Source organism: Maniola hyperantus, chromosome 19 (assembly GCF_902806685.2).
Source record: "Maniola hyperantus chromosome 19, iAphHyp1.2, whole genome shotgun sequence".
In the NCBI taxonomy this organism is placed as follows: Eukaryota; Metazoa; Arthropoda; class Insecta; order Lepidoptera; family Nymphalidae; genus Maniola; species Maniola hyperantus.
Genome location: NC_048554.1, coordinates 1891741 through 1919357, shown reverse-complemented (window position 1 = coordinate 1919357; position 27617 = coordinate 1891741). Strand labels below are relative to the sequence as shown.

At 39.0% G+C, this 27617-nt stretch overlaps 2 protein-coding genes across 2 annotated transcripts; one reads left to right on the top strand and one right to left on the bottom strand.

Annotated features, from left to right (window-relative positions):
* Positions 1–4665: 4665 nt before the first annotated feature.
* On the top strand, positions 4666–16632 carry LOC117991449 (sodium-coupled neutral amino acid transporter 9 homolog). The gene is made up of 12 exons (XM_034979047.2): positions 4666–4967; positions 8027–8101; positions 9766–9898; positions 11494–11597; positions 11841–11998; positions 12364–12525; positions 13017–13220; positions 13950–14146; positions 14790–14894; positions 14995–15063; positions 15365–15528; positions 16432–16632. Exons 1-12 carry the CDS (start codon positions 4888–4890, stop codon positions 16598–16600), a joined length of 1620 nt encoding a protein of 539 aa, XP_034834938.1. The 5' UTR covers positions 4666–4887; the 3' UTR covers positions 16601–16632.
* Positions 16633–17701: 1069 nt separating this feature from the next.
* Pgm1 (phosphoglucose mutase 1) lies at positions 17702–27388 on the bottom strand. Its single transcript, XM_034978796.2, has 10 exons — positions 27027–27388; positions 26750–26831; positions 24815–25014; positions 23145–23301; positions 22439–22627; positions 21400–21600; positions 20781–20988; positions 20325–20508; positions 19627–19706; positions 17702–18685 (listed from the first exon to the last, which is right to left on the bottom strand). The coding sequence occupies exons 1-10, from the start codon at positions 27264–27266 to the stop codon at positions 18547–18549; spliced, it is 1680 nt and encodes a 559-aa protein (XP_034834687.1). The 5' UTR covers positions 27267–27388; the 3' UTR covers positions 17702–18546.
* Positions 27389–27617: the final 229 nt, after the last annotated feature.

Here is a 27617-nt window from a genome sequence, read left to right as displayed (position 1 = left end):
CTCAGCGTTTATTTAGGACTGTGCTTGCCACCATCAGAAAGTTAGGTATTCTAACTGTCTTTGGGGTACTTAGGTATTCTAACTTGTCTTTTTTTTACAGTTTATGTCGAAAATCGGCATGTGCGCCATGCTTTATGGAGCGGGAAGTTGCTCAATAAAGTTGGATTCACCCGTGGAAACTAGTTATATTTTAATAAGTAACTTCTACAGTGGAAAAAATAAGTTGAGATAATCTTAAAAAAACTAAATAGTTAACTAGTTACGCTGCTGCCTGCTGTCGGCTGTCGATGTTTATTTTTCCAGCGAAAAGTTTTGTTTACCCTATATACATCCTACTCTATGGTTTTGTTTTCTTAACGTTGTTTTAGTTTCCAAACGTTTGCCAAATAATCTTCAAACTGTCAAATGTCAATGTCAAATCGTACTCGTAGGTAGTCTTTTATCCTTTTATTTCGTCGGGTGCTCGTAGTCAACTGTCAATGTCAAAAAATCACGATTCACAAAGGTGTTTTTATTGCATCATAATTTAATAATTATTGGAAAACTTAATAGAAATGGGTAATGCGAGTGCAAAAGCAGTAGAAATGAAGGTGCCAGAGCCGGTGGCACAAGCGAATGCGGAGAAACCGAAGCTAAAACCGTGCTGTGCCTGTCCGGAGACGAAAAGAGCGCGCGATGCTTGGTAAGGTTATTTTTCATTTTGCCGTAAATAAAACTTTATTATCATTACGTAATTACTGTCTAAAAAACTACTATGGACAGATTTTCTAAACCTAAATCGCATATTTTAGGTACATTTTATATTTGATTCTTTTTTCCAGTATTATTGAAAATGGGGAAGAAAATTGTGGTCCATTGATTGAAGAACACAAGGCTTGCATGAGGAAAATGGGCTTCAATATCTAATTTATTATCTACCAACTACACTTTTAATTTATTTTGAGGAATAGTTAGGTTTGCACTAGTCCGATCCAAATCTAAGAGACTATGGATCAAGAAAATTTTATACTGAATTTGGATACTCATTACTGACTTAGTATGATTTAAATCTGAGAAAAAACGGTTTGTATAGGACATCATTTATTTTAGACTAGCTGATGCCCGCAACTTTGTCCTCATGGATTAAGATTATCAAGAAAGGAACTCTTTGATTTTCTGAGATAGCCTACGTCACTAGATCTTTAACTATATCTATGTCAAAATCAATCTGTGGTCAATTTGTTGCTCCATTGCAGTGTGATTGAAGGACAATCCCAACAAAAAAAACACTGGCATTTTTATAATATGGGTAGTGATTTGGATCAGATTAGTGCATAAGAACCCTGAGTGTTTGGGTAAGTTCAGCCAAGTTGGAGTCTTTGTGAAAAGAGAACCATCATAGGTACATCATCATCATTCATCATGATCAACCCATCACCGACTCACTACAGAGCATGGGTCTCCTCTCAGAGTGAGAAGGGTTTTGGCCATAGGTTTTCTACCATGCTGGCCATGTGCGGATTGGTAGACTTCACACACCTTTGAGAACATAATGGAGAACTCTCAGGCATGCAGGTTTCCTCACGATGTTTTCCTTCACCGCTAAATCAAGTGATATTTAATTAATTTAAACGCACATAATTCTGAAAAGTTAGAGGTGCGTGCCCGGGATCGAACTCTCTTGGACGCATGCTATTGAATGCAAAGTTGGTTACTATGCCATTGGTACGCTGATAGTTTAAAATTAGAACTTGTCTGGTTATGAAAAGATTTGCAGTCAAATTGGTATATACTCAAAGTTTCTTACTAACTAATGTCACCAATGTGACCAATTTAGATTATTCCATTTATCCACCCTAAAACAGCCCTTAGGGTGTACACTCGGAAACGTGTGCATCGATACACCACAGACTAAATAATAATATATACAGTAGCTGGCATGAAATATTGTAAATCTTTTAGAAAGAGATGTTTCGTAGAGCGTTGTCTCTGTCATTGAGACCGACAAAATGTATGAGTGACAGAGACAACATTATATAAAGCCGAAATGTCTTTCTAAAGGTGATATATAATACTTCTTGCCAGCTACTGTAAATTCGCCATCCAAGGTGGATAGATGGATGCACATTTCCAAGTAAATCCCCTAGGGTGGCTGGTTTAGGGTGAATAAAGAGAACAAGGCCTGATTTGTAAAATAATAATTATTACAGAATATCAGAACATTTTGATTATTGTAATAGACCTGTATTGTTTTAAGATACATTCCAAAATACTACCAAAAATTTATAAAATAATAACATGGAAAGTGGTCACTATATTATAAGAACCTGATACTTTTACTATATGTATGTAATGTAATTTTATTACGATTGAAATATTAACAGTTTGTATTTTTTAAATCAATATTTTAACCAAAATTTTTGAATAACTATATTATGTAATTCAAAATCGTCATATAAAAGTTATTATATTTAATAATCATTCATAAATCATTAAAACATATTGTATTGAGTATTGGGTACAGTACGCGGCCAAAAGTGACGAACATCGATCTTTAGATGGAGATAGCAGATTTGTAGAGCACTGTCTCGGTCGTTGAGAGCGACAAAACGTCATATGGGTATGAGTGACAGAGACAACCCTCTACAAACCTGAAATGTCATTCTAAAGGTTCATCACTTTAGGCCGCGTACTGTAAATATCAACCAAAGAAATAAACTATTCTGCTAACAATAAAATTTGTTAAAAAATTTGCTAAAAAATAAAAAATTAGTACATTACTGTACCTACCTACTTTGAAGTAGGTACATAGATTTTTGTGTAGCTTGTCTCACATTTATCTAAAAATTCAGGGCAATATTATAAGTTGAATTTTGATTAAAATCTTAGCTCTTCTGAAGGTAACCTTGACCTAATTAATTTTCCTACTCATAAGAAATTTTAACTCTCTTTGCTTTTTATGTAAAGATTTAATAATCAGTCTTGGCTTTTAAATATGAAAATTGTGTGATATTTGTAAGATATAGTATGTACAACTAATTTGTCAAGAAAGGATCTGTCATATTTAAATACTTTCAAACCCTTATTTATTTTTAGTTATAATAATACTTAACTAGTGTAATATAAATAAAGTCATTGTTTAGTTATGTTTGTTGTTTTATTTACCACTGAACGAAGATCTTTATGAATTTGGACCTAGATGTCACTACAAAGCACTCTCTAACTCCAAAATGCATTCTTTTTTGTGACATCAGGGGCTTATTTCGTTTATCTACTCTAAAATATCCACCCTAGGTATACTCCATTTTGTATACTCCGAAATGTCTGTCCCATCTATCCACCCCGGATGACAAAATTCTTAGTATGGGGTGGATTGACGGACGCTCGTTTCCGAGTATACACCTTAGGGTGGATAAACGGAATAAGCTGTCAGGGTGGGCTCGTAGATAAAATGCCAAGATAAATCACGTTATCGATAATAATAAAAAAACAATAAAAGTTAGACCTTCACTGCAATCTCACCTGGTGGTAAGATGAATGCGTGCTAACTTAAAGAGCTATGGCAGTTTTATTAAACCCATAGGTACCACCTATTTGTCTCTACACGGCCACAACACAGAGAATTCAACCTCAAGAGTACGCATATACAAGGTTTTGCATTAAAACAATATCGTAAAATGTTGGCGGGGGACAGGGGAGAATGCTTTGTTGTGATTGGTGGACTCAAAAGTCACGTAATCAAGATAATGTGCGGAATGAGGGTACCAAACGGGCGTGGGCCAACTTTTATGTTAAGCAACTGCCTAAGCTTTGCGATCGGGGGTGCCCGGCTATTAGGCGTCTTGTGCTCTAATCACTGCTTGTTCGACTTTCTGTCAATTTTAGGACACTAATCATCATCATCATCAACCCATCGCGGGCTCACTACTGAGTATCCTATCAAAAAGAGAACTGTTTAGGCCAGTGGTTCCCAAAGTTGACTGGGCTACGACTCATCTGATTTAAGTTTACAAACTCGGGACCCACCTCTAGGAAATTTAAGCGTTAGCAATATTAATAAAGGACTTTTGAAATAACAAACTGTTTTAATGAAATGAAATGAAAATCTTTTTTATTCGTATAAACTTTTACAAGTGCTTACGAATAGTCGGATGCATCTACCACTGGTTCATCTTACAATCTTATACAATCAATAATACAATCTTATAGGCCATAGGCCACCACGCTGACCAAGTGCGTATGTAAGTTTCCTCACGATGCAAAGTTAAAGCAAGTGATATTTAATTGCTCAAAAAGCGCAAGTCGAGCGAAGTTCGAAAAGTTAGAGGTGCTTATCTGAAGTTTCGTATAGTAGCATAAGTACTCACGCTATCACTACATTAAATAGGTATCTATATATATAAAAGGAAAAGGTGACTGACTGACTGACTGACTGATCTATCAACGCACAGCCCAAACTACTGGACGGATCTGGCTGAAATTTGGCATGCAGATGGCTATTATAACGTAGGCATCCGCTAAGAAAGGATTTTTGAAAATTCAATCCCTAAGGGGTTGAAATAGGGGTTTGAAATTTGTGTAGTCCACGCGGACGAAGTCGCGGGCATAAGCTAGTTATGTATAAAATACCTACTTATTTATTTACCAGACGATTGCCCGATTATCTTCAGTTCCTACGTAGTAACGTGCCTATGCGCAAGTTAACTAATTTTTAACATAAATATTTCTAAATGGACGTTTAAATTTAAACTTAAAGCCTATTTTGTTTGTAAACCGGAATTTCTTTAGTCTAAACTTTAAATTTCAATGTGTTAAACAATGGTTTTTATTTAACTTTCGTCAATTTTCGCCAGTGTTTGAAAATTAATTTTAACAAATAAGTACCTATTACTTAATTAATTAAACAATATGAGGTTAAAAAGAAATTCTACGAAAAACAGCGAAATAGATTCGACGGCCAGTTCAGTGAAATCTGCTGATAGTTTTGGGTAATTACCTACTTTTTTTTTGAATTTTGCACTTGTATTCTTAAATTACATCGATGTCAAATACCTACATATCTAGGTAAGTTTATAATTTTTAGGGTTCCGTACCTCAAAAGGAAAAACGGAACCCTTATAGGATCACTTTGTTGTCTGTCTGTCTGTCAGTCAAGAAACCTACAGGGTACTTCCCGTTGACCTAGAATCATGAAATTTGGCAGGTAGGTAGGTCTTATAGCAGACATTCGGGGAAAAATGTGAAAATCGTGAATTTAGGGTTAGATCACACAAAAAAAATGAAAATATGTTCAAGAACAAGTAATTAGTATTTTCATCTTTCAAAGTAAGATTGCTATACTAAGAGGGGTAAAAATACGACTGTGATAGGGAACCTTCGATGCGCGAGTCTGACTCGCACTTGGCCAATTTTTTAAATATTATTTTTCTCACGAGCAAAGGGACAGCTAGGTAGTATTACTTACTTGGTCATGAACTAATAATTAGTATTTTCAATTTTTGAAGTAAGATAACTATATCAAGTGGGGTATCATATGAAAGGGCTTTACCTGTGCATTCTAAAACAGATTTTTATTTATTTTTATGCATCATAGTTTTTGAATTATCGTGCAAAATGTCGAAAAAATACCACTGTAACATACGGAACCCTCAGTGCGCGAGCCTGACTCGCACTTGGCCGGTTTTTTATGATAGCGTTTTACCTTTAGTCTAAGTACACTTCAAGTTTTATGCAATAAATAATTTTAAATAGGTAGGTACCTACATATATACATATTATATCAAAAATTACGGAACCGGCAGGATTTTTGATATTGTATACCGACTAGGTAATATTATAAAGAGGTAAAGTTTGTAAGTTTGTTTGTAAGAAGTAATCTCTGGAACTACTGAACCGATTTTGAAAACTCTTTCACCATTAGAAAACTACATTATTCCTTAGTGACAGGCTATATTTTATTTTCAAAAAACCGGCCAAGTGCGAGTCAGACTCGCGCACCGAGGGTCCCGTACTCATGTATTTTTTCGACATTTTGCACGATGAATCAAAAAATATTATGCATAAAAATAAATAAAAGTCTGTTTTAGAACATACAAATAAAACGTGTTCACGAAAAATTTTGTAAACACATTTTAATTTTTTTTTGTGATGCCGGTTGTGAGGTTCCTGGTTTATTACGGAACCCTAAAAACTCGTTGCAAAATAATTCTGCAACCACAAGGTTGCATACCTTGTGGCTCCAGAATTTTGCAGAGTGCGATCACCTTAGCTTGTAGATTTTAAAAGCTCCCAGATTACATCTGTCATTCATGACTCAGACTTACATTGTTACCAGTTCAAGAGCTAGTATAGAAAATATTAAGGATTTTGATAAAAGTTTTTTTTGATTGGTTTGTATTTTAATAGGTAGGTACCTACTTATTGTTATTTATTTTCAAAGATAATCTAAAAAAATCAATTAATTACTTTAATAGATATAGTTCGTTGGAAGACAGACCGATAGACGGATGGACAGCGGAGGCTTAGTACCTAATAGGGTCCAGTTGGCACTTTTCAGGTACGGATTTACGGAACCAAAAGCCTATCCCTAGTGGTAATTCAAGAAATAATGATAGGTATTAGGTAGTAAATATCTATATATAGTATTAGCAAGTTGTTAGGTTATTCTTTAACGAAAACTGATACTTATTAGGGTAAATTTTTTTAAAAGTACTTACTACGTTTAATCTCATCACGCACGGTCGACTAGTCGCCCGGCAACTTAGTCGACGGTAACCGTTAGAATTTGTAATTTATATGGAAGTTGCCGCGCGACTAGTTGACCGTGCGTAGCGGCCGCGGCGTAGCCAATACGTAGACTACGTATCGTAGTACTCGGAGCGAGACCAATAATTAATCTATGGTAGTACTATTATATATTCTGTGCCAAGGTATGATTCCGCAGCGCTGCCGCAACAGTGCTGTCGCCAGCTGTCACAGTCCTGTCGCGGCACTGTGGCCCTACCGCGGTTGTTTGACAGCTACAATGTCACGATCGCAATCATCTCTGATTGGTTAATGCTCGCTCACTATTGGCCACAATGCATTGTTTCAACAAGAATCGCACAAATTCAGCCAATCAGAATAATTGAGATTGTAATAATGATTGACGCAGGTTTTAGACAATCGCCCTGCAGGTCCCACTGGTCCCCATGCAATCTCTATAAGCTTTATGACATTATATTCCGAGCTAGGCAGCAATGTTCCGCTACATTGCTGCCGAGACAGTGCTGCCTAGCTCAGAATGTAATGTCATATAACCTTATAGAGATTGTATGGGGACCAGTAGTGCCGCGACAGGACTGTGACAACACTGTTGCGGTAGCGCTGCTGCGTGCAGCGTGGTTCGGAATCATACCTTAAATAATAATTGAAAACGCATACAGCTGCACAAGTGCATAGTTTTAGCTTTTATCAAACATCTGAAATTCCTACGGGCTCTCAGACCAGTACGGAAATGAGCAATAATTGTTTACGATTACATTATTGATATAACAATAATTATTTATTAATATACCGCAATAAATCGTGCAAACAGCTTGTCAATCGTCGCGTTATTATCTGGCAAGCCAAGGATCAAGGGAGTTCGTGTTATCTCCTTGAATTTAAATAAAACTTGCTGCTAAATTAAAATCTGTACCTACTTAGAAATGACTTCAAATATATTAATAAATAGTTATTTATGTGACACTTAATTTAAAAGTCCTTGGCTTGCTGTCCGCGTAAAATTTGGGTCAAGCTCTTTTAGCCAATAACTTATAGTATACATATAAGTCATTGCTTTTAGCCTATAGAACGGGTCTCCAAATTTTTTTAGCCTACGAGTAAGGCAGATCGTTAGCGATGCGATTCAGTAAGTATAACGATACACTCGCAAAAAGACAGTAATACAGTCGCGAGACTACCTCTGGTATTTTACGGTCTGAGACTCTGCGAGTGCCTTATGCGGGTTTATGTCCAAGTCTACTGAATGCCGTAAAGTAACTAAGTATGAATATTTTCTTTACAGAATATTTGCAAGCGCGTGTTCTGATTGCTCAGAATGCGAATACAGCGCGGCAAGAGAAACTCACAACCACTACGGGTAAGTACTTACCAACTTACCAACTTTTATATTCGACTAGCTGATGCCCGCGACTTCGTCCGCGTAGATTTAGGTTTTTATAAATCACGTGGGTACTCTTTGATTTTCCGGGATAAAAAGTAGCCTAATGTCACTCTCCAACTTAAACTATACTTCATCATCATCATCATCAGCCTGTGGACGTCCACTGTTGGACATAGGCCTTCCCTAAAGAGCGCCACCACACCCGGTCCTCAGCCTTCCTCATCCAGCCACTTCTAACTATACTTACTAATGCAAAAAATCACGTCGATCCATTGCTCCGTTGCGACGTGATTGAAGGACAAACCAACAAACAAACACATTTCCGCATGTCGCATTTATAATATGGGTAGGTACCTACTCATGCCGAGGCTCGAACCCCCGACCTCCGAACCGGACGGCTCACGGTTTTTTACTAGGCTATCACAGCCTAATAATATGAGAGACAAATAATGTGGCTTGAAGTAAAGTGGCAAGAACCTACCTAGTACTTATCTAATTGTGAAATCACCCAGTAGGTAAGTGTTCAAACATGAAACTGCAATCACGTGTACCCTCTGGAAGTTTATTAAACCCCTAATCGGTTTCTACGCGGCATCGAACGGCATCGAACCCGAATCTCTCAAAGTCGTAAAAGTTCTCTCGTACAAATCTCGTTTCGTAGAAAATCGCGCCACTTAGGTACTTATCGCTTGCAAGCTTGCTGATATTACTTTCCTGGATACATACTAAGTAATATTGTTCATGATACTAATATTTATGCTAAGTATGTTATATCTGTCTGTATGCCTGACATTTTTTTCCTATTTTCACGGCCCATCCGATAAAAAAATTCTGATGTAATTTGGCACAGATCGATTTGATATTTGCAGATCTGGTAGTATCGCGGAGTTGGACATAGGCTACTTTTTATCCTGGAAAAACAGGTTCCATGGGATTTTCAAAAACCTAAATCCACGTGGACGAATTCGAGGCATCATATAAGTAGTACCTACTACAGAAATAGATAGCATCACGCTTGCATCCTGGGAATTGACGTAAGCTACTTTTTATCCTGGAAAATCTAAGAGTTCCCACGGGATTTTTAAAAACCTAAACTCGGTGAAGCCACGGGCATCCTCTAATTCATCATCATCATCATCATCAGCCTGTGGACGTCCACTGTGAGACATAGGCCTTCCCTAAAGAGCGCCACCACACCCGGTCCACAGCCTTTCTCATCCAGCCACTTCCCGCCAGCCTCTTTATATCGTTGGTCCATCGTGCTGGAGGGCGTCCCACACTACGCTTGCTTAAATGCGGTCTCCACTCAAGAACTTTCCGGCTCCAACGGCCATCGCATCTACGACAGGTATGACCTGCCCACTGCCACTTCAGCTTGCTAATAGTGGGCAATGTCAGTGACCTTGGTTCATCTAATCTCTATATAAAAATGAATCGCTGACTGTGTTGCTGATCGCAAATCTCGAGAACAGCTGAACCGATTTCGCTAATTCTTTTTTCATAACATTCCTTGAGGTACGAGGATGGTTCTTACGAAGAAATTTTTTAAAAAATTCCTGAAAAAGAATCGACTGTTAGGCGGTACGAAGTTCGCCGCGGCAGTTAGTTACTAAATAATAATTAGTTTTGTTATTTTGTAGCAATATATCGAGTTCGAGTTGCACAAACCTGAGTTTCCACAGCGCGGCGGATCGCGAGACGCATCCTCTGCTGCTCAGCCCCAACCTCACCAACAATAATTACAAGTCCATCAGTAGCAGTACAGACACACTGGTAAGATACAAGTACTTATAAGGACAAACCTTGCGGACTTCCACGCGTGGAATTTGAGGCCAGAATCATAGACCTACGAGTACCTATGGAAGAAGTGGTCCATAATAGATCGCGTATTTTTCGAATAGGTTTGAACTTTTCAAACCAACGCAGTAAAGCGAAGTTCGTTCACTCTTAACGAAAATACCTACTTACTTAATTAAATAAAATTCGTTAGGTACCGACCAACGTCATAAACTTTATCAGTTACCGACCGTCCGACGTGTGAGTTTGAACTTTCTGTGGGTGTCGATTCTACTAATTATCTTCCTTATTATAACAATAAAGTAATTGCTAAACATGTAACTTAAGATAAAAAAATATTGTAAACAATAGTGGCCGTAGCCAGAGAGATTTTAGGGAGTTCAAACTTTGGTTCCCTTGAAATCACAGACAAGTGGCAAAATTATTTTTAAAATACACTTTTTTGAATTATTTAAAAAATTTGTGCTCGCTTCGCTCTAATTGTTTTTCTGGCCATTAAAATATCGTGGGACTTGGGAGACGACTGCCACGTGGCTGACGTTCCCCCTTCGTAGTCGCTTTTGTCGTGCAGGTTTGGATGATGCGTACACTGGCATTTGCAACATTTAGTTAGTTGAGTTGAGCTATCATTGAGGTACATTTTAGCTTAATTTTCTCAAAAAAAAAATACTAGCCGGCCCTGGTTACAAATGACGAGCGGACTGTTCCGCTGGTTTTATCTCCTCTCCTTATTTGCTCATAGTAGGTACGTATGTAGCCCGTGAGAATTCGTTGCTTGACAACAGATATCGGGCATTTTTTGTTTAATTAGGACAGTAAGTCTTTAGTAGTCTGTGTAATACTTCCGGATCATTCATCAATGCCTCTTTGTATTTGGGGCGGAGGGGAACATCAGGTCGCCTACTCGTTTGCTCACCATTAATATAAAAAAAACTGAAAGCTCAGCCGGTTGCTTCCACGCAACTTAATCACAGCGCATCACTGTCAAAACCTCACGTTTTTCCCTCGGAGCACTGCAAGAGGCTCCAAGATTTCCTGAACGACGGAACTAGTGTAAGATCACGTGTACGCAATACTGAGCATTTAAACGAAGTAAAAAATCACTATCTGTACAATTTTTGCCATTTATTAATAGTTTTTATCAGCAATTTACGATCTGAACCTTTGAACTGGTGGTCTGCAGATATTTCAAATATGTACCTACGTAGTTGCTTATCTAATATACCTATCACTTATTTAAATCCCATTACGACACTGTAAGCAATATGTACCTAATAAGTTAACTATGTATAAAAAAACATTAATAACTTCTTCGCAAGGTAATCAAAAAATCTCGATAGCTGAGCCTCGATAGCTCAACGATTAAAGGAGCGGACTGTCGACTCCGAAAGGTCGCCCGGTTCAAACCCCACCCGTTGCAATAAAGTCGTACCTACTCCTAGCACAAGCTTTATGCTTACTTGGAGGGGAAAGGGGAATATTAGTCAGCATAATAAACTTGGCTAATATTCTTTAAAAAACAATGAAACTGTTTAACTACTATTATATTAACTATACAATATCCTTCGCAGGGTCCCGGAGAGTTGTCAGCGAGTGATATTATAGCCACATACGAAAAAACTCTGAAGAAAACAGTCATTATGGAGAAGAACAGGCAGAGTTCACTAGTCACAATGTAAGTAAAATTTCATGTATTAAATACCTTATTCAATTGGTTTTACGCCTCCCTACTACATTCACTCATAATAATTACCAATACTAACATTTATTAGGTACTTGAACTCACTCACAACACGTGCATTTGTATGGGCCGGGTTAACGTTTATTTAAAGTCTTCGTTGTCTAAGGCCTAAGTTTTCGTGCCAAGCCAGTTAATTTTGATACTCGAAGTTTTCACTTCTCAATGTTTCTTTCGCAGTTTTTCAGTATGGAATACGATAATGGGTTCATCTCTATTGACCATGGCGTGGGGCGTGGAACGCGCAGGATTGCCGGCTGCGTTATTCCTGATCATATTTATGGCAGCCCTATGTCTATACACCGCCTATGTACTGCTGAGAGTCAATTATCATCATGGTTAGTTATTATTTATTATTATCACTTAGCTATTTCTAGGTTTGGATGTCCAAAAAGAGTAAGCAACGATCATGATAGACAATTTGAAAGCCGTAATCTTAGCGTCTAGATCATTCTCGCATTACCTATCGGTTCAGTGATTTAATCGTGAATTAATATTTGAGATTAGATAATAACATGCAAACTAACTATTATGTCGCAGTACCGTATTTCTCTCATGGTGATCGGCCAATCCGCTAATTATTTAATATATTTTAGTGTGCTTTACTTTATTCTTACCATAAAATGTGCGGTCCTGATCATTGTTTGAACCTTCATTTTATTTGTATTTTTGTTCTCCATTGCCGATGTATTGTATTTCCCAGGCACTGAGACCTGCGAGGTTCCAGCGCTCTGCCGCTTGTTGCTAGGCGCAGGCACGGCAGCGGTCGCACACGCCTTCAGCTTGATGGTACTCCTGGGCGCCAACGTGCTGTACTGGCTTCTCATCTCCAACTTCCTCTACTACACCGTCAACTACCTCATGGGTGAGACCACGGAACAGGAAATGCTTATTTTCTACGACAGTTTCTAAATTAATTTTCAGTTATTATCAGAAATTGAATATCAGAAAACTTTTTGACGCACGCTGAACGTCCATATCCCCGCACATTATTAGAAACGGTTCGACGAATCTGAACTTATCTCACTGATTCTGATGCAAATTTTGAATGGCCTGGTACCAAATGATTGATTGACAAACGAACATCCTCTAAACCTGCACGCCATCCTAACGCGACGCCTAATGGGCTCGTTGCGAGGATATGCCCGACGCTTTCAAGTTTCACTGTTGTGTTTCAATGGTTGCAATGATGATAAAAAAAATAGGCATTTGTTGGTACAATTAGTGAAAGCGCACTATACTTCGCTAAATAACTCCAGATCTTAGGCTGTCTTACACTTACTCCGAACAGCTTTAAAATAACTTCATTATATTTTATCCTAGGTTGAGCATTATAATTTTACCTGTTTTTTCCAGAACTGAGCTCACCAAACTCTACAGCCATCAACGCAACAGTCCTCTGCCCCGCTCAGGACGCACTCATCACTCCCTCCACCCCTCTCGCAGCACCCTCCCCCTACTGGGGGCTCCACACGACTGTCCCCTTCTACGTGGCAATCATCGTGTTCCCACTTCTGAACTTTACAAAGGTCTCCTTCTTCACTAAGTTTAATTCTTTGGGTGAGTTTATTTACCTATTAATTATTTATTTTTGTTGTCTTTGACTTTTGTCATCTTCCTGAAATAACGCGAGTTGAAAAGTTATCCTGAAACCCTGAACTGTAGGAAATTGAATATGCCTGAAAATCCTAGGATCTCTAAATACGTTTCTGTCTGTTTTTGGCTAAAAGTATGCAAAGATAATAATGTAGTTATATAACTAACTACCTAAAGCTTAGAATGGAAAAGCCATTCGTCAGAGAGATTCGATCTTGAAGGGGTCAAAGTTTGTAGTTGGACACGACTCCTTTGACACAAATTTTGACCCCTTCACAGGACAGAAGTACACTATTAATGTTACTAAAAAGTTGAACCCGAAGTTTAGATTTGTGGTCGAGAAAAATGGACTGTGCATATTGCATAACCGTTTTCGACTTCCTTAAAACCTTTAGTTATAAGTCCCGCAAATTGCTAATGCGCGTGGCCGCCTTTTAGTGACGTCAGCACTAGACTGAATTTTCGAGCTGATAGTATATCTTTATTTCGGCTGACGTCAAAATGACGTCATTTCGATGTTAATGAGACATGGTTCCAGCATAATAGCAATTTGCGGGACTTATATTACTGATACCATTCTATTAGAAAAAAAGATTCCGACGAATTGAGAACCTCCTTTTTTTTGAAGTCGGTTAATAAAGAGCGTACCTACATCCTACATAGAGGTATTTGAAGTAAATCTTTCGATTTCAGGTACGCTATCAGTATTCTACCTCATAATCTTCATAATAGTCAAGGGTTGGATGTGGGGCATCAACATGGGCGCGCTCACAGACGGCGTCCACGGCGGCAGCGACGCGGCTGTGCTCAGCGGCATGCTGGCGCTGTCCTTCTACATACACAACATCATCATCACTATCATGAGCAACAACGCACGACAGGAGAAAAATGTACTGCTAGTTATTATTCTAAGAATGTGATGTAAAATTGTCGATCCGTTGCCCCGAGCGAAAAAAGATAGATATTACAGAAACATTATATCATTTTTATAAGTCCCGCAAATTGCTATTGCGCTGGAACCATGTTTCATTAACATCGCAATGCCGAAATAAAAATATACCATCAGCTCGAAACTTCAGTCTAGTGCTGACGTCACTAAAATGGCGGCCACGCGTATTAGCAATTAACTAATCTGTATATTAAGCTCCGGCTACACGCTCCATCTTGCCTGTGAAATTACCTGCACAAGCCAGCGTGTGGACGGCAAGACGGTATCCCGCGCAGTTCACAGATTAAATAGAGGATACTACGTAGATATGCGCAGTTCCAAAAGCGCGGCTTGAACAATCGCCGACTTGCGATTGGACTGCGCAGTTCTCGGTCTTGCCTATACAGTATTAACTGCGCAAGCAAGACGGAGTGTTAGGAATGTGTACCTAAATTATTATCAGTGTTTAACCTAAATCTTCATATTTAAGTAATATTTATTGGATGTGGGCCCTCATAAAGAGCCCCACGTTGATGCCCCAGCTCTTGAGGTATTCAAAGATTTTCTTCAAAAAAATGTGAATGAATGAAATCTCTTTTTTCCAGGGTAGAGATCTGTCGATAGCATTTCTGTTGGTGACTGTGACCTACGCGTTGGTCGGTGTGGTGTTCTACATTTGTTTCCCGCTCGCCAAGTCTTGCATAGAAGATGTAAGTTAAGCAGTTCATACAATCACTTTCTTCAATAGGTCGGTACTTGTACCTACTGTTACTTTTGGTGCCTTTTTAACCCGCAAAATTTTGTTTTCAGAATCTTTTGAACAACTTCGAAATGCATGACGTCATGACTGCGATAGCCAGAGCGCTATTGCTTTTTCAGGTATGTAAGTTCTGTTTTCTGCAACCCATGGGGGGGAACGGCACGGTAGGTAATGGCATTCCGAACCAGTGGTAGATTCATCTGACGATTCAAAAGTACTTGGAAAAGTTTAATTGAGTAAAAAATATTTTTATTTATTTATTTAACCAATAGATAGGTATGCATTTAAAAATGGCTGCCTCCTTAATTCCAACTTTTGAAAAATTGGTGACCAGACCCTCAGACATAGGTACTTACTTATTTTTCGCGACGATAGGTCTAGGTAGACGTAACGCAAGCTATCTTTTTCTTCTCCCCACAGGTAATCACAGTTTACCCGCTAGTAGTGTTCATGATCCGTTGCGAAGCCGCACAGCTGTGTGCCAGAGCGGCGGCGCGTGGCCCCGGGCTTGCCATCAACCTGGCGGTGGTCGCACTCAGCATACTGGTCGCGTGCTTGTGCCCCAACATTGGCACCATCATCAGGTAACCACCAACAGTTTCAGTCAAAAGTAGGTACAGTACGCGGCAGAAAGCGACCTTTAGAAGTAAATAGCAGAGAGCAGTGTTTCAAAACGTCATATTATAGGTATGAGTGACAGAGACAGCGCTCTACAAAGCCGAAATGTCATTCTAAAGGCCGATGTACATTACTCTCTGTCGCGTACTGTAGTTTTGATTGAAATTCCGGCAACTCTTCGCTGGTATAAATCATCGTTAAGGTCATAAATAATGCATGATTAAGTCGAATGTGACCTAGAACGAAAGCAAAGCACCTGACTCCACGCAGTCTAGTCTATCCTAGCCCTAGTATTTTTGTGTCGCGTAATGCTAAAAATTTGTGAAAGTTTTGAGTAAAGAACGCCTATGAGGTGAGTGGGGCGGAAGGTGGGAGTGAAGCGACCCGGGAACGAAAGTCGAGTAGGTGAAGCTGAATGAAGGGGCGAAGGAGTGAGACTTCTGGCGTAGCCAATTCAAAGCACTCTACGGGTAGGACCTTGGACGAATTAACCACTAAATCGTCCAAGGGTATAACAGATATGACCTAGCTGGGGACCTCAAATATAAAAGCTTTTATATTAACCGATGTTTTTCAGTCAAAAGTACTTTAATAAACAACTTCTTATAGTTAAAAGGGAATCAAAACCTATGAGGTACTTCCCGTTGATCTAGAATCATGTTTGGCAGCTGGCAATGTCTATATAACACAAGTAAAACTCCGAAAACCGTGAATTTGTGGTTAGGTAGATGGTAGGTATATCACAAAAAAGTGGTACCTATTTCTTGTTTGATGAAACTGAACCCTTCGTGTGCGAGTCCAACTCGCACTTGGTTTTTTTATAGAATAAATACATAGATAATATTTAACCTGTCATATTTGGTTACCAGGTACACAGGAGCCATAAGCGGTCTAGTGCACGTGTTCGCGCTACCGTCCTTGCTGCAGATGCGCTCCCTCCATCTGCGAGGAAAGTTAACCGTATGGAAAGTACTCTTCTATTCCGCCATTATTGTATTTGGAACTGTCAATTTAGTGATGCAGTTTTTTATTGCGTAGCTTTGACTTTGAGCGTGTCCATACCAATCGAAAAACTGGAATCGCATCGTTGGAAGACCTTCCACTAGGTGGACAGTCGACATCAAACTAGTCGCAGGAAGAAATGAAATGAAATGATTTATTTGCAAGAAACATTGTACATAAGATGTTAACATAAAATTAATAATCTATATATATAAAAGGAAAAGGTGACTGACTGACTGACTGATCTATCAAAGCACAGCTCAAACTACTGGACGGATCACGCTGAAATTCGGCATGCGGATAGCCATTATGACGTAGGCATCCGCTAAGAAAGGATTTCTCAAAATTCAACCTTTTTGTAATTAGCAGTATGACATATTTTATTAAGCTCATAATATGTTAAAATCTCATAGGTAAAGATCAACCCTAAGGGTGTAGTCCACGTGGACGAAGTCGCGGGCATAATAGCTAGTTATCCAATATGTTTCGTCAATTGACATGCAAAATATGTTATCATAGCTCAACGGGTTGCGAAGCTGAAGTGGCAATGGGCAGGGTACATAGTTCGTAAAACCGATAGACGTTGGGGTCTCAAGGTGCTGGAATGACGACCTCGCACCGGAAAGCGCATCGTTGTAAGTTGCAAGATCTTCCACTAGGTGGACAGACGACATCAAACGAGTGGCAGGGAGCCGCTGGATGGCGGCGGCGCAAGACCGTGGCGTGTAGAAGTCTCTACAAGAGACCTATTCCCAGCAGTGGACGTCTATGGGTTGATAATGGTGATGATTATACCAAGCGCTATAGCTACACTATAGAACACGGATCTGCTCTCAGAATAGATAGATAGGAAACTCTTTGGTGTTAATTTCCTAACTTGTAGGACACGACAGTTCGAGATAGCAATCGGGGTGGGGACGCCCCGCACACCTCCCGCACTAACCCGGTGCGGGCGAACGCAGGTGTGCGCCTCATATCCCGATCTGTCGCGAACTATAGTTGCATCTCGAAAACGTTTTTTTTTAAACAATGAACATTATTTGTTCAGAACATACCCGTAATTTGTAAAGTAACATTTAAGTTAATGTCTATTGTAGCTTTTATTTAGGTTTAAGATTCTAGTCAATAAAACAATACTTAAACTTTTATTGTACATTTTATTTATGAAACACTCGTAATTTCTTGTAAAAAGGTGATAAAATTCAATCCATGTATAAAACAAAAAAAAACAGTAATTTCTCAAATTCTTTGGCTAAATAAGTACCTAACTAATAACAATAAATATATAAAATGCTATTTTTCGTCTAAATCTTTATACTTACTTATAAAATATAATGTTACTTCAACAATCCAATATACATATAGGAAACAATTATCTGGAATACTTACAGCTAAGAAATCATTCGAATTATCATAAAAATTTAGAAAAAAAAAAACCGGCAAAGTGCGAGCTAGACTCGTGCACCGATGGTTCCGTACTCGGGTATTTTTTTCGACATTTTGCACGATAAATCAAAAACAATTATGCATAAAAATAAATAAAAATCTGGTTTAGAATGTATAGGTAAAGAAAGCCTTTTTATATGACCCACGTGGTATAGTAATCTTACTTCAAAAGTTAAAAATACTAATTATTTGTTCAAAACACATTTTAATTTTTTTCTCTGTGATGTAACCACAAATTCACGGTTTTCAGATTTTTCCGCTAATGCGCTAATTTTCTGCTATAAGACCTACCTACCTGCTAAATTTCATGATACTACTACGTTTCTTGACAGAACGTCAGACAAACAACAAAGTAATCCTATAAGGGTTCCGTTTTTCCTTTTGAGGTACGGGACCCTAAAAAGGACCCCGGATGGGTTCGAACCTAGTCGCGTCGACGAAACATGTGAGTAAAGCCGGTGTGTGATATATATATACAATGAAAAATATTAAGTTTGTCTGTTATCCAATCGGTTAGTGTATAATATAGCTGTCGTTTATGTGATAACAGTGGGCGCGTCGCGGCCGGTATAGTGCTGCAGCTTGGAAATGTCCAACGCCACCTGTATGAGCGGCTGCAACATCTGCTGCGCGTCGCCCAGTACGTCCTTAGCCTCGTACGAGTCTATGTAAAGTCTGTGGGCATAATTTCCAGGGTCACTAAAGCTGAAATCTATATAGCGCACTTTGACTTTGCTCAGACTTAAGATTGAGTTAAAACGAGACAAACTTATATGAGAGATATAGCTCTGTCTCGTTTTAACTGTCTTAAGTCTAAGCAAACTCAGAGTACGCTCTATAGATCTCACCCTTAGATCTATTTATATGGGGACAATTATAGCAGGTTACTAAAGTTACCTCACGTTCTCTTTAAAGTTAGGGTCAAATATTGTGAAAACTCCGCGGGATTCCGCTACTGCAATCATTAAATCATAATCTTTATTGCCTTTAAGTTGCTGACATAAACATAAGAAAAGTCTAGGTCTAGACCTGATTAGCAAACATCGACTAACCAGGCATGCGTCAATGATTGTTCAAAGAAAATCTAATTTTGCGATCTACAAAATATGTAAAAAAAACCGGCCAAGTGCGAGTCAGACTCGCGTGCCAAGGGGAATTTTTGTCATAACTAACACGGCTAATGTTTAAAAAAGAAAAAAATTGCATCAATCCCCGTCAAGCACGTAAATGCTCAAGCATCAAGCAAACTTTGCAAACGGTCAAGATGCTTGGTTCAAGCAAAAATTTACGTGCTTGACGTCAAGTGGCTTGACCCTCTCGGAAGCCCATTACAATTTATACGTACAGATAAAATAAAGGTGCGAAAGAAGATACGTACCGGTTCAGGGTACCAGCTGAAAATCAGCGCTGTATGTTCTTGTGCAACAAGGCATACAGCATAATGCTGAGCTGGGACCCTTTTTTCGGGTTGTGCCACACAATATGACAGTTTGTTCCGGCGCTTCTTTTGCTTGTTCTCAGGTGGAAGAAGCGCCGGAATAACCAGCTCTTAGCTTAAGTTGTGATGTGTGGCATAATTTGTATTAATAAACGTCTTTTCTTTCTTTCTTTCTTACCGCACAGTGGCTCCCGAACTTCCCGTCCCGCTCAGTCGTACCACTATCCTTGAGCCGTCTTCGAACACTATGCGCAGACCCTGACAACAACACAAGTTCATACTTATAGTCGGACTAGCTGATGCGACTTCGTCTGCGTGGAATTAGGTATTTTAAAATCCCGTTAGAGCTCTTTTATTTTCCGGGATAGAGTGTAGCCTATGACACTCTGCAGGTCTTTATCTATACCCATGCAAAAAATCACGTCAATCCGTTGCACCGTTGCGACGTGATTGAAGGACAAACCAATAAACCAACAAACAAACACACTTTCGCATTTATAATAAGGGTACTGATTTTTAATTAAACAACACGTTTTGACATTAGCTAATGTCAAATCGTGAAATAATGATACCATATTGAAGATGTTAGTGATATATGTGGTTCAGTTGGTTCATGTGAATGAGTCCATGAACCAATTCCTGCTTTTCTATTTTTAACCGACTTCCAAAAAGGAGGTGGTTCTCAATTCAGCCCGTTTTTTTTCGACTTTTTTAACCCTTTTTGAACCCTATATAGCGGCGGAAGTCATTTTCTTACCTGTTTCATAAGTTTTTACCTGCTGCTACAATCTTGCCCGAATTGCTACGTTAAGAGCCCAACTTGATATCTTACTCTTGCCTGTTTCATACTTTCTTGCCTGCCTCGTAGCGCCTTACCTGCTTCATAGCCACGCTTCTGTCAACGGGGTCCATGTAAGAGAAGTTGTCGGCTAACGCTACAGAGTAAGTCTTGCCCGAAGCGCTATGTTGAGATCCAACAAAGCCAGTGGATGTCATTTTCTTCTCTAATTCTTGCATCATTTCGTTGCAGGGATTGCTTGGGCATTCTTCGTAGTCATACCTGGAGGAAAGAAAGAACATAAAGCATTTCAAGCGTGTTTGTTTACAAAAATGGAAATAATACTCCAATATTTTACTCAAATTGCTATTGCGCTGGAACCATGTCTCATTAAAATCGAAATTACATCATTTTGACGTCAAAGGAAATGAAAATATACCATCAGCTCGAAACTTCAGTTCTAGTGCTGACGTCACTAAAATGGCGGATACGCGCATTAGCAATTTGCGGGACTTATAACTCTCTTTACCACGGTAACTTCTAAACCTCTGTACCTCGTAAAGTAATTCCTGCCATATTTCTGCCAGTGTGCCACTAGCATCTCCTCAACGGACTTGCCAGTGGCTGCCAGTACGGAGAGCCAAGCGAGAGCGGCCCATAGCCCATCTTTCTCCCTCACATGGTCCGAGCCAGTGCCAAAGCTCTCCTCTCCGCAGAGAGACAGACGGCCAGCGTCCATTAGGTTGCCAAAGTATTTCCAGCCTGTAGGAGAATTCAAAGCTTAATAATTTGCCATTCTAAGATGTGACAAGCAAAATAGAATGTAAACCTCTACGAATGTGTGAAAAACATGTATGGTGTATCCAGTGGCGTGCAGCTCATAGAGGCATAAACGCACTGCTTACCCTCATTGTAATAAATCAATGCTTATTTTTCATTTTAACCTGCCGTGTAATAAGTTCATACCTAAATGCATACCCTGGTTTGAACTCCTGTGCACGCCACTGGGTGTATCACGTCTGCAAATCAGTACTTGGCTAGCGCGGCGGCGTGGTGGATTATGGACAAAAGCCTTTCTTATTCTGAGACACCCGTCCTCTGTAGTGGGCCGGTGATAGTGTTGATCATGATATTGTTCTGGAGTACGGAATGCCCTGGGGGTGTTGCACTCACCAGTGGGCACCTGGAACATCTCCTTGCCCAGCGCTGCAGCCACCCTGTCCACGGCCGCGGCGGTGGGCATGCTCCGCGCGAAGCCCTTGACCCCTGTGCTCTGGAAGTACGGGATGTGCTGCAGCTGGCTCGCCAGCACTGCGAGGGAATCCGAGGGGGTCACGAAGAAGGCGTCCCGACCGATTATCATGTTACGATCACCTTGAAATTTTGAGAGACACTTAAAATAAAGGTAAATAGAAACGGAAATCATTTTGTACGAATACGGTACTTTACACCAAGCAAGATAAAATCTAAAAATGTAATAAACAAGATAGTATTTGCAATAAGCAATCGAAAAATGTTAATTTCAGTTTATAAAATTATATTATAACTAGCTTATGCTCGCGACTTCGTCCGCGTGGACTACAAAATTTCAAACCCCTATTTCACCCCCTTAGGAGTTGAATTTTCAAAAATCCTTTCTTAGCGGATGCCTACGTCATAATAGCTATCTGCATGCCAAATTTCAGCCAGATCCGTCCAGTAGTTTGAGCTGTGCGTTGATAGATCAGTCAGTCAGTCAGTCAGTCAGTCAGTCAGTCAGTCACCTTTTCCTTTTATATATATAGATTAATATATATAGATTAATTTTAAAGATTTCATTTTTTTATCTGTTCTACAAAATATTCTAAGCGGAAGAAGCTGATGAAGCCATGATGAATTCCGACTGTGACGTCACATGAATTGAAATTGACAATACTGATTGAGTATACTGGCCGCTGTCACCGGGTGGGGTTTTCTGGTTTTTAGTTTTCGCTTTCAAATGCCTATTCAGATGTTAAAGAACTTACCATCTCCATTGAAAGCTGCTCCAAAATCAAAGTCTTCATTCTTCACTTCATTTACCAGCTGCATAGCTCAGGTTAGAATTGGGATGACCCAGCACTTCAAAAGTCTTACAGTGGTACATCATGCGCTGCCTCCAGACTTAAAGGGTTTTTCCTCATATAAGACACCCTATTGCCGTTACCTATCCTGGTGATAAAGAAGCACTTACCATCTCCATCGAATGCAGCTCCAAAGTCAAAGTCCCCATTCTTCACCTCATTCACCAGGTCAGCTGCATATGTAAGGTTAGGGTCAGGATGCGCTCCTCCAAAGTCTTCTAAAGGTATGACCCGACGCACGCTGCCCTCTGACGCGTTGAGTTCGTCAATGAATATGCGTTTGACGTACGGGCCCGTTACTAGAAAGATTTACTGTAGTATATTTCAGAGGATATTTTGAAAGGGATGGTAGTTTTAGTATAGGGACAAATAGTCGTCTTGTCCACGCAGATATGACTTTAAGGAACTCCTCATCGTCGTTGTCAACCGATAAAAATCTTTTGCTGGACATAGGTCTCTTGTGGGAAGACTACCACATGTTGCAGTCATGTGCTGCCTGTACCCAGTGGTATGTCATCGTTCCAGCACCTTGGGACTATGCCTTTTATGTTGCACAATGCCTTTTACAAATTAACACCAAAGTCTAAAACCCATGAATGATGAAACATAATAGAAAAATAATTATTCGACTGTCAACCAATTACGGTTTACGAGACACATCCCACTGACAGACGAGACAGACGGACGGACGGACGGACAGCGGAGGCTTAGTAATAGGGACCTGTTGGTCCTCCGGGTATGGAGCCCTACAAACAAAGATTTTAGGAGCCCATAAAACAAACAAGGAACTCTTAAAGTGTATAGGGTCTGACTCACCTCCACTCATAGAGTCGATGAGAACTTTGAAAGGTTTCCTCTGTTCGGATCCTTGCAGGAGAGTCTTGATTTTGGGGAAGTCGAATATGGATTTCATATATTCCACATAGTCCTTCACTGAATCGATTACTTCCACTACGAATTCACGGTCTTCTACCTGAAACAAATAAATATTTAGCACTATATTCTGGTCTGGTGGGACGACATGGCCGTGGCTAGTTATAGTGCATTCAATATTAACTGGCGTGTTTCCACTTGAGACCGTCAGTAGCAATAACAATAGGATTAAGTCGTGGCAGATGAATTCAAAAGTATCAACACTGGGTGGTTTGTAACAAAATATATAAGGTTGAACCCGCTCCTTTAAAAATGAATGGGCTCTATGAGTGTTTGGTTTATTAAATATAAATAAATAAATAATCTTTATTTTTTCACACAATAATTTCACAAACAATAACAGCTGGGAACGCCCCCTATTGTTTACGTGGCATGTCGAATGTAATCCTATGGTCTCAAGTGGAAACACGCCAGTTAATATTGAATGCACCACCCTACTGGCAAAGCTATGCCGCCAGGCGATTTAGCATTCCGGTACAATGCCGTGTAGAAACAAATGTTATTTTTTACTTTATAGTGGTTTTGGAAGTCGGTTTTTTTTTTTTTTCATAACAACTATTATATTTCCTAAATCCATGATACACCATTAAATTAATGGTGTACAAGTAAGCCTTTCGAAATTTGGAGGATTACAAGTTAAATTCTTCTAGATAAAATTGAAAATGATAAAAATAAAAACAATAAGATATCAATAATAATAAGTACCTACTTAGCCGTAAATGACGGCTACTTATTTGTTTTTACCTATTTTGGAAATTTTAAACTCATAAGCGACTGAGAGATATATCTTGTTGTTGAGTTAGTTTTGCTGTGGAATTTAATTCTGTAATTGCAATCGCGGAAAAGATCTTTGTACCTTGTTTGTATCTGATGACCTTGACCGCAGCCACATCACATAATGTTACAAAATTATGCTGAATCATCAAACTTAACGTAGGAAATACATTGTAATTTTATTTAATGCATTAAACGTATGTGTGTCAATTTTGTACCTTTGTTTTATGGCTAATCCGTTTCTGCCCGTGACTTGCTGGTTCTTCTCGGTAGGAACGGCATTCTGAACCAGTAGTAAATTAGTTTACGTCAATAAAAATATATTCTGTTCTATTATAGGTATTCTTCAACCGCATGGATTATGGTTTTTAACCGACTTCCAAAAAGGAGGTTGTTCTCGTTTTTTTTTAATGTATTTGATATTGGTCGCTGCTTTATTGAGTGAGTTGAAATAATATTTCGTAGAAAACCTTCAATGGATTAAAAATGAATGTAAAATGAGCTCGGTGGCTATCAGTCAGTGTTAGACATTAAGTTAGCGAATCAGTATGTCGGAGTAGAGACCACATACCGGTAAGTGCATTGTAGGTCGACCTCCAGCCCGCTGGGCTGATGATCCGAAGAAGGTGGCGGGAAGCGTCTGGATGAGGAGGCTGGAGGACCGAGTTTGGTGGACCGCTCTTGAAAAGGCTTATATCCAGCAGTGGACGCATACAGGCTGATACATTGTAAAGACGAGAGTTGAAGAAGAGAGAAGAGAGTTGAATATAGCAACTTACCTTGTATCTAGAAACTCCAATCTCATCAATATTACACTGTATGTCCGGTACAATCTTGTACTCTTTAATGGCGGTGGTCAGTTGGTATATCTCGTTGGTGGTGCCGTCGGGCGCGGGGCCTCCGTTGCTGCAGTTGAACTTGATACCAAAGTCGTTGTTGATACCACCCGGGTTGTGTGATGCTGTTAGTACTATTCCACCTGAAAAAATATACTTTGTATAGTTTCTTTCTGTATCTTATCTTATCTAAATATATAAAAGGAAAGGGTAACTGACTGACTGACTGACTGACTGATCTAGCAACGCACAGCTCAAACTACTGGACGGATCGGGCTGAAACTTTGCATGCAGATAGCTTTTATGTTGTAGGTGTCTGCTAAGAAAGGATTTTTGAAAATTTAATCCCCAAGGGGGTGAAATAGGGGTTTGAAATTTGTGTAGTCCACGCGGACGAAGTCGCGAGCATAAGCTAGTGAGTCTATAGAAGTCTAACCTTATCTTCAGGATGTAAAAATAGGTATAAAATCAAGGTGGTAACACATATTCACATTGATAAAATAATTAGCACTGAAAGTGGGTTTTTTCCACGGTTTCAAAATAAAGTTACATAGTGGTTTGCAAAAACTAAGTTTAGAAAAGGTCAATAGATAAGATAAAACTGCTCAGGACTTTTTTTTGTTTGTGTAAGTAAATATTTACCACATAATGTTTTGTTGTGTGAAAATATTTACCACATAATTAAGTGGTACAAGATAAAGAAATGGGGTCTATTAAATTTGCTAGTTTTAGGGTTCCGTACCTCAAAAGGAAAAACGGAACCCTTATAGGATCACTTTGTTGTCTGCCTGTCTGTCTGTCGGTCTTTTAGTATTTTCAATCTTCTAAGTAAGATAACTATATCAAGTGGGGTATCATATGAAAGGTCTTCATCTGTGCATTTTAAAACAGATTTTTATTTATTTTTATGCATCATGGTTTTTAAATTATCCTGCAAAATGTCCAAAAAATACGACTGTAGTACGGAACCCTCATTGCGCGAGCCTGACTCGCACTTGGCCGGTTTTTGTGATAGGAGAAAATTTCAGTATAATTAAGTACCATACACTGTATTTAAACAACAATTTATAAAGTAGTTTGTAACCTGTGACCAAAACATTGTGTACAGAACCCTAAAAAAGTAAGCTCCGACTTGCACTTGGCTGGTTTATTCTATTTTGTAGATGGTAGACCCCACTAAGAAAATATTTTCAAAGACCCAAAGCAAAGCTGGTGCAAGTTTGCTAGTCTAAATCTTTATATCAGTACACTTATTATAAATGCGAAAGTGTGTTTGTTTGTTGGTTTGTCCTTTAATCACGTCGCAACAGAGCAACAAATCGACGTGATTTTTGCATGATTTTAAGACCTGGAGAGGGACATAGGCTACTTTTTATCCCGGAAAATCAAAGAGTTCCCACGGGATTTTTAAAAACCTAAATCCACATGTACGAAGTTGCGGGCTAGTCTATAATATAAAAATGAATCACTAAATGTGTTGCTCATTGCAAATCTCGACAACAGCTGAAACAATTTCGCTAATTCCTTTTTTATAACATTCCTTGAAGTACGAGGATGGTTCTTACGGCGAAAATTTTTTGAAAATTCAACCCCTAAGGGCTAAGGGGGGTATAACCATCATCATCATCATGATCAACCCATCGCCGGCTCACTACATAGCACGGGTCTCCTCTCAGAGTGAGAAGGGAGAAGGAAGGGGACTTCCCACACCTTTGAGAACATTATGGAGAACTCTCAGGCATGCAGGTTTCCTCACGATGTTTTCCTTATAGGGGGTATAATAGGGGTTTGAAATTTGTGTAGTCCATCCATGGGCATAAACTAGTATTTTTATAAGTTTTGATGTTATTTATAAGTATGTACGGCATGGTTATTTACCCAATGTTTGGTATTTCCTGATGATATGTGACACAGCTGGAGTGGACAGGATTCCATTTTGACCAACTAATAGTTTGGCTACCTGAAATATTAGTTACTGTTAAGATAAAATTGAATAAGTTCTCCTACTAAACTTATTAAACTATTACTATTATGCGAACACTACTATCCATATCCATAATAGATTATAGAAAACTATATTAATTATAATAGATGTTTGTAGATAATTATAATATTTTAGAGTACTTAGTCTAAATGTTATCAGTTTATCACGTACCCCATTACCGGCGGAGATCTTAATTATTTTATCCACAACTTCCTTAACCAGATACCTTCCATCACCCCCAACAACAAGCGTAGAGCCAACTATGGCCTGTTTATTAGCGTCCAAGATACTCTGGATAAAGTTTTCCGTATAATTTTCTTGAAGAAAAACTCTAACTTTTTTACGTAAACCACTGGTGCCCGGTTTCTGACCTTCATAGGGATTTGTACTAACAGTTATAACACTAGACATTTTCTATGAATGAAGTAAAGACCGGTGACAAAACTGAGTTGTTATTAATGCGAAGTTGATAGTAAAATGATAAAATTCGTATCGTAGGTCAAAAACCGCGAGTTACAAAAATATACAAGAAAGAGCTGTCAAAACACAATGTCATTCAAGGTCGTTTGGTTAAGCGTTCCGTTCCACGCACAATGTATGTAGGTACCGTGGCGACGGGTAACATTGTAAACATGTCAAACATTTTGAATTGCAGGTTCAGAGGAAATATTGATAAAAAATTGATCGCTTGCAAAAAATAACTAAAAATGTAAAACATCCTTCGTTATAAAGGTACTAAGCACCTAAAGCTCTGAAGTAAGT